This window comes from Penaeus vannamei, chromosome 29 (genome assembly GCF_042767895.1).
Source record: "Penaeus vannamei isolate JL-2024 chromosome 29, ASM4276789v1, whole genome shotgun sequence".
Classification (NCBI taxonomy): Eukaryota; Metazoa; Arthropoda; class Malacostraca; order Decapoda; family Penaeidae; genus Penaeus; species Penaeus vannamei.
The window spans coordinates 27,289,144-27,291,643 of record NC_091577.1 but is presented as its reverse complement, the minus strand read 5'-3'; the positions used below and the strand labels follow the sequence as shown (position 1 = coordinate 27,291,643).

The 2,500-nt window shown below is 46.3% G+C and overlaps 1 protein-coding gene across 7 annotated transcripts in view; it reads right to left on the bottom strand.

Annotated features, from left to right (window-relative positions):
- Positions 1-958: 958 nt before the first annotated feature.
- Positions 959-2,500, bottom strand: part of LOC138867357 (zinc finger protein 771-like) — an 11,202-nt gene continuing 9,660 nt past the window's right edge. For all 7 annotated transcript variants that reach the window (XM_070142629.1, XM_070142633.1, XM_070142630.1 and 4 more), the window contains one exon: positions 959-2,329. In XM_070142629.1, the coding sequence (XP_069998730.1) occupies positions 1,142-2,119 (978 nt within the window). In that variant the 5' untranslated portion in view covers positions 2,120-2,329 and the 3' untranslated portion in view covers positions 959-1,141. The remainder of the gene's footprint in view (positions 2,330-2,500) is intronic.

Here is a 2,500-nt window from a genome sequence, read left to right as displayed (position 1 = left end):
GTTTCGCTGAGATCTGGTGTGATGTGTCCTGTGTTGGGTCATTTTTTTTATTTTTTTTTTTTAGCTTCCTTTCGCCCGTGTTCTTTTTTATCTATTCATTTGTTTATCTGTCTATCCATCAACTTATCAGACTATCGATCTGTACATGTTTAAATCTTATCAACCCCCCCTCCCATTCTCTCTCTCTCTCTCTCTCTCTCTCTCTCTCTCTCTCTCTCTCTCTCTCTCTCTCTCTCTCTCTCTCTCACACACACACACACACAAGCACATATGTTATTAATTGTTCCTCTAATCAGTTTAAATCCACAACTTTAAAATCCGAGTGTAGTTGGTAGAGAAGAATAAGAAGGAAAATGTCGTGTATGTATTACTATCAACATGGAGATTCTACCTTACTCATAATTTCAAACTGACACACTGTGTGAGTGTGTGTGTGAGTGTGTGTGTGTGTGTGTGTAAATATATATATATATATATATATATATATATATATATATATATATATATATATATATATATATATATATAATATATATATATATATATATATATATATATATATATCATATACACTTATATGCACATATATATACATATACATATATATGCGATATATACATATATATATATGCATATGAATATATATATATATATATATATATATATATATATATATATATATATATATATATGTGTGTGTGTGTGTGTGTGTGTGTGTGTGTGTGTGTGTGTGTGTGTGTGTGTGTGTGTGTGTGTGTGTGTGTGTGTGTGGTGTGTGTGTGTGTGTGTTTGTGTGTTATATGTGTATTTTTTCCGTAATATTACTCAAGCAGTAATTTAACTCACTGTATATGATATATTTCGTCAGTATGTATGTACATGTGATTATGAGTTTGCAAAATATATGTCTGTATAGAGATAGATTATGCCGCTGATGTTAATAAGAGAAATGCCAACATAACCAAAATAATCATTTTATTCATTCATACAGAAATGTCTCAGTATACATTATAGGAACAAAGACGTCATATTACTATGGCACTGAGAGAGTAACAAGACCACAATTAATTTCACCTAAAAATAAAGGAAAAGTAATTTTTTATTTCAAATAAAAAATTGTCGACTATTTTGTGCCGGGTTTTCATTCCACAATTTCTTCCTTGATGACGATGTCGTCGTCGAAGCCGCCCTCGCAGCCGGGCGCGGGCGGCGGCGAGAGCGCGTCGTGCGAGAAGCCGCAGTGCAGCCGCGGGCGGTCGCCTCCGCCGTTGAGAAGGTAGTCGAGGCCCTGCTGCCCGCCGAAGGCCCTCGGGCTCGTGTCTATGCTGACGAAGGGCACGGGGAAGTCCAGCGGATAGTCCAGCGGGAAGTCCTGCGGGCGGGCGGGCTCTAAGGGCGCTTCGAGTTTGGTCTTCGAGGCCTTTTTCTTGCTCGTCGCGTCGGCAGCGCCCTTGAGGTGGACTCGCATGTGGCCGTTGAGGTCCCCCTTGGACCGGAAGCACTTGCCGCAGTCCGAGCACACGTACGGCTTCTCGTTTGTGTGGATGCGCTTGTGGATCGTCAGGTAGCTCTTCTGGATGAAACTTTTGCCGCACACGGGGCACGAGTGGGGCTTCTCACCTGTGTGGATGCGCTCGTGGTTGTGGAGGTTGACCTTCTGCACGAACCGCTTGCCGCACTCGGCGCACGCGTGAGGTTTCTCGCCCGTGTGGATGAGGAAGTGCTCGTCCAGGTGGACCTTGACCAGGAAGCGCTTGCCGCACTGCGGGCAGCCGTAGGGCCGCTCGCCCGTGTGGGACCTCAGGTGGGCGTTGAGGGTGCTCTTCTGGTTGAAGCCCTGGCCGCACTCGCCGCAGCGGAAGGGCTTCTCGCCCGAGTGCATCCGCATGTGGCTGTCGAAGCCGTTCTTGGCGCTGAACTTCTTGTCGCACTCGGGGCACTCGTAGGGCTTCTCGCCCGTGTGGATCCTGCGGTGCGTGTTCAGGCTGCTCTTCTGCGTGAAGCCCCTCCCGCACACGTCGCAGGCGTGCGGCTTCTCGCCCGTGTGAACCCGCGTGTGGAGCGTCAGGTTGATGCTCCTGCTGAAGGTCTTGCCGCAGTCGCTGCAGGTGTAATCCATGGCGGGAACTTTCCTTGGCTCCGGGTGGCGGAATATCAAACTGGCCCGAGAATTTGCATATTCGGGGATTGCTGCGCCTATCTTCTGCAGAGTTATAGGACTTCGCTTATACTTATATCTTGGGGCAAAAAACTTTCCATCTGGTTCGGCTTCCCCCAGACGTCTGCCTAATCACAGGCCCGCTCGCCCACGACGCTCGGGACGCGCGAACTGCAAGGAAGAAAATTCGGTAAAACTAATCTGATGCTTCGGGGAAGATCAGGGCGATCTGATGCTTGCAATCACGTGTTTGTCTGTGTGCGTGACGTATGTTAGAGCAAGGTCTATATTTAGACTGCGTTGGAGTGTTTTTTGTGTAATATTAAAGACAAGAACAACATA